General features: G+C 29.1%; 1 protein-coding gene across 1 annotated transcript; it reads left to right on the forward strand.

The window, feature by feature from the left end:
- The first annotated feature begins 2,378 nt into the window (after positions 1–2,378).
- On the forward strand, positions 2,379–4,060 carry LOC146722068 (dynein light chain roadblock-type 2-like). Its single transcript, XM_085485542.1, has 4 exons — positions 2,379–2,803; positions 3,024–3,179; positions 3,296–3,630; positions 3,704–4,060. Exons 3-4 carry the CDS (start codon positions 3,573–3,575, stop codon positions 3,913–3,915), a joined length of 270 nt encoding a protein of 89 aa, XP_085341668.1. The 5' UTR covers positions 2,379–2,803; positions 3,024–3,179; positions 3,296–3,572; the 3' UTR covers positions 3,916–4,060.
- Positions 4,061–4,390: the final 330 nt, after the last annotated feature.

A 4,390-nucleotide genomic window follows, 5' to 3' on the forward strand; every position in this document is an offset into this window, starting at 1 on the left:
GATATGACAGAGCAGGTTTCATGGATAACTTTTCTGACAGTGGATTCTCCACATCTAAAAGCCAACCCAGTGAAAACTACCTAGTCAAAGTGATGTCAATATGACATCAAAACTGTCGTATGTCGTCATTGCGTCAAAGAAGTAATTCAATATGACGAAAAATTGACATCATATATTTTAACGTGCATAATGAAATATTATATATAAAAAAGATTAAAGTGAATGTTTAGAAAGTTTAGATGATATATTGTAGTAATATGTAGGGAAAACTCAATCAGTGTCATATTGATATCAAAATGACTATATTATGATGAGACAATTTGATTCAGTTATATATTACCTCCAGCGTTATTTTATATAGTATATATATATATATATATATGCAATTTCTATATATATTGCATTTATATATTGAGTTTGATTTAATGCATTATTTAGTTAATTTTAAATTTAATGTATATATCTTATAGTTTATTCTTTTTAATTGAATTAATCATACTAATTTAGAGTTTATCTCTTTTATTTTATATATTGGAAAGAAAAGATATACACTCTAAAATAATATATTCAGCCAGCCAGTTCAATTAAAAAGAACAGACGGTAGAACATCAGATCTTATTTAGAACAAATCTTTTATGTCACGTGTCATCCGCGACATCCATCCGCAAACGGAACCGACGGAACGTAGTATACGTAGTACGGCAAAAGTAAAGTGCATAATAAATTGTTAAATTATAAAAAAATCTGTGGCGATTACATCGTCACATACTTCCCTGAAATTAATAAGGAAAACACGCATACGAATACGGACATTGACATATACGAAAAGGACAAAGGCACAAATAAATATAAATAAAATATTACAGACGAGACGAAAGACGAGTAGGACAGAAACAAACAAGTAAAAATAGATAGAAAATTCGCGAAGCCTCTCGAAGCCTAGCGAAGGGCGTTTTTGAGGCAAGGTATAAATAGGAGATTTTTAGATAACGAGAGATTCCGTCTTCGACAGTCGCCGCGCACGAACGCACGTTTATTAATCCGAGCGATATACCTATATGTATTCACACGTACAATTTGCATTGAAGAATATATTCAGTTGATTTAATCGTCGCATCACATTATTAATTCCCGCATCGTTCCTCCTAAGCAATCGCGACCGACGCGCGAAAGAGACGCTAAAAATCTTTGACTTGATATCTCGGATCGACATGGATAAAAGAGCAGTAAGTATAAATAATGTACATAATAGTATTATTGTTTTCTACAGCGTATTTATTAGCCTATTATAAGTAATTGAGAAAGTTTGATAAGTTAGGTTAACCGGTGTTTTTCTTGTGTTTACTTTATATATGTAAGAAATAATAATATCCAAAAGAGGCCTTTGTGTAATTATGAAAAGTTGTGTTTGTGTATATGTATAAAAAATGTCTAGAGAAGGTTAGACGGAGACAAACTTTTTCTTTTTCTTTTAAAGTGTCGTTAATATATATATATATATATATATATATATATATATATATATATATATATCCAGGGGCAGTTTCCATGACTTTTTCTTATAAGAACGGGCAGTTTTGACGACATTTGGTTGTTTTGGCGACCGTCGTCAAAACTATTGCGGTATAAAGACAATTATGACGACAGTTGCGAAATCTACCTATATACTACTGAAATATTAAAAATCTAATTTTACTTATATAATTGTATGTATATCTAATGTTATTATTCGTACACTATTGTTTTCATCATTATATAACAAAATATATCTTTTGATGATTAATATAGAGAGATTTATTGTCAATAATAATATATTTGTTATTTTGTCGCCAAAACTACCAATCTACGAAAATCATTGTGATATAAAGGTTGTTATAGCGACAGTCATAAAATATACCTATATATCGTTGAAATATTGGAAATTAATTTTTTTGTCGCCAAAACTACTTTGTCGCCAAAACTACCAATTATTGCAATGTAAAGGCTGTTATGGCGACAGTCATGAAATCTGCCTATATATATATCTGCCTATTAACAAAGTACAGAAATTAACGCGGAAAGCTATTATATATTTATTAATGCTTTTAAATGAATATTTATGTATATATTCGAATTGCTTGCTTATTCGATGAATGATAGCAAAAGAAGTATTTTTTGGATGTATTGTATATATTATATGTCAATTGGCTATTTTAACGACATCCCAAAAGAGATATACTTTTTTGCTATCATTCATCAAATAAGCAAGCAAGTCAAATATAACGTCCATACATTTGCATTTTCACAAATCCAAGAATTTATCTAAAAAAGTTGTCTATTCATTTACAGCAGTATTATCAAGAGACACGGTAGTGTCTCGCGACCAGTTAAGGGCGTAGCCGAGACACCGTGTATCTTAACGCGAGTCGGACATTTGAGTCTTTATAATATTTCGAATTCTCAATAACGGCTGAAGCAATCGAGTTTATACTAGACTTAATCGATAGATTGAGTTTGAATTATATAATAAAAGTGTCTTTATTTCTGCTCTACGTGATTTGTAAGCAGAGATATATAATTGCAAAGTCGAAATATGAAAAATTTCTTTTAAGAAACGTCCCCGTCATCATCATTATTATTATCATCATCGACCACGCAAACATAGTAGTATCGTGCTACACGTATTCACACGTATACAACACATGCGCACACATATATCACACGTACACAACACATGAATAGATGCATGTATTGGAAATGTCCATCTCGCACGTTTTACAACAGACGGCGATAGTTGCCCTCCGCTATATTGACAGCGTGCGGGGTTAGATATTTTCAATTTTCAATTTCAATTTTTACATTCAATTTTAATGTTATTATTTGCAAATTTATTGTCATAATAATTTATGTGCAAGTTTACAGTTTGTGATACAAAATCAGATATTTTGCTATTATTTCAATAATATTTCAATTATATAAATGCCTATGTATGAGTATGCATATATTTTTAATAATTTTCTTAATTAGCTTCTTATTTTTTTCAGTTGTACATCAAGCAGGTAGCATTATCAGCTCACTTGTGAGCATGGGTTGGGCAATGGCTAGTCATCATCGCAGCATTCGATTAGCTTAACAAGATAAATCTAATATCAGTGCTATAGGAACTATTTTACAATTTTTCTGGCATTTTCTTATTGCAGGTACATATATATCCAATAATTAATATACAAAATTAAATATTATTCATCACACACTTTGTATCAAAATAATATATTTTTTAAAATTTATTTAATCATTTTTATCATTGTGATTGTAGTGGCAAGGATCTTATTGCTCAGTGTCATTGCAAGCATCTGGCCTGTATATACCATAATATATTGCGTAATACATTGGCTAAGTATGACAATATAGATTTTGATAGATTCCCATGGAATATTGGAATTTTGTCGGACTTACAGTCATCCACCACATATGCAGCCTACAATTAAAGAACGCATTTATTCCATATGATTTGCTTCCGTTATTGGAATATTTAAAATAAAAATTTTATTAATAAATTTCGATGAAATAATTTATAAGAGGTTGAAGAAACTATGAAACAAATTCAGTCTCATAAAAGGGTAGTTGGAACAATAGTGGTGAATGCAGAAGGTATTACATGAGATCATTGACATGATTTACTTGTAGTTGTAAACAAAAATTTATAAAATTATATCTGTTTTAGGTATTCCTATAAAGTCAACATTAGATAATACGACAACAGTTCAATACGCAGGTTTGATAAGTCAATTGTCAGATAAAGCTCGTTCTGTCGTACGTGACTTGAATCCAACAAATGATTTAACTTTCTTGCGCATACGTAGCAAAAAACATAAAATTATGATGGCACCAGATAAAGAATTCATATTAATAGTAGTACAAAATCCAGTTGATTGATATTTAAAAGAAACAAAAATATATTTCAAAGTTAAGATTTATTTCTTTGGTTGTTAATTTAATCTGTATGCTACATTGTGGATGTTAATATCTATTCAATTAAATAAAGAAAAATAAAAGAATAAAGCTTAAAAATTATACAAAATGCAGTATTTAATTACTAATTTAACAAATTATGAACTTTTAGAGTTTTTAAATAGTGCTTTCTTCTTTGGTAACAATATTATATTTTTAAGTTTGATAATTATGAAAATATGTATATATAGTAATTCATGGCATGTTTATTTTTGTATTTAATACAATTATAAATGTACATTTCTCATCAATAAAATATCACAGTATCTTTTTTATAATTTAATTTTAATATTGAGATTGTTTTTATTCAGTGGAAAAAAAAATGTGTAGTTGGTCCCTATTAATTATACATACATATAAGAGTGTCGCACAAATAATTCTATGCAGTCTTTTTAAGATA

The sequence above is a fragment of the Nylanderia fulva genome, unplaced genomic scaffold (genome assembly GCF_048542155.1).
Source record: "Nylanderia fulva isolate GAGA-0341 unplaced genomic scaffold, ASM4854215v1 Scaffold375, whole genome shotgun sequence".
Lineage (NCBI taxonomy): Eukaryota > Metazoa > Arthropoda > Insecta > Hymenoptera > Formicidae > Nylanderia > Nylanderia fulva.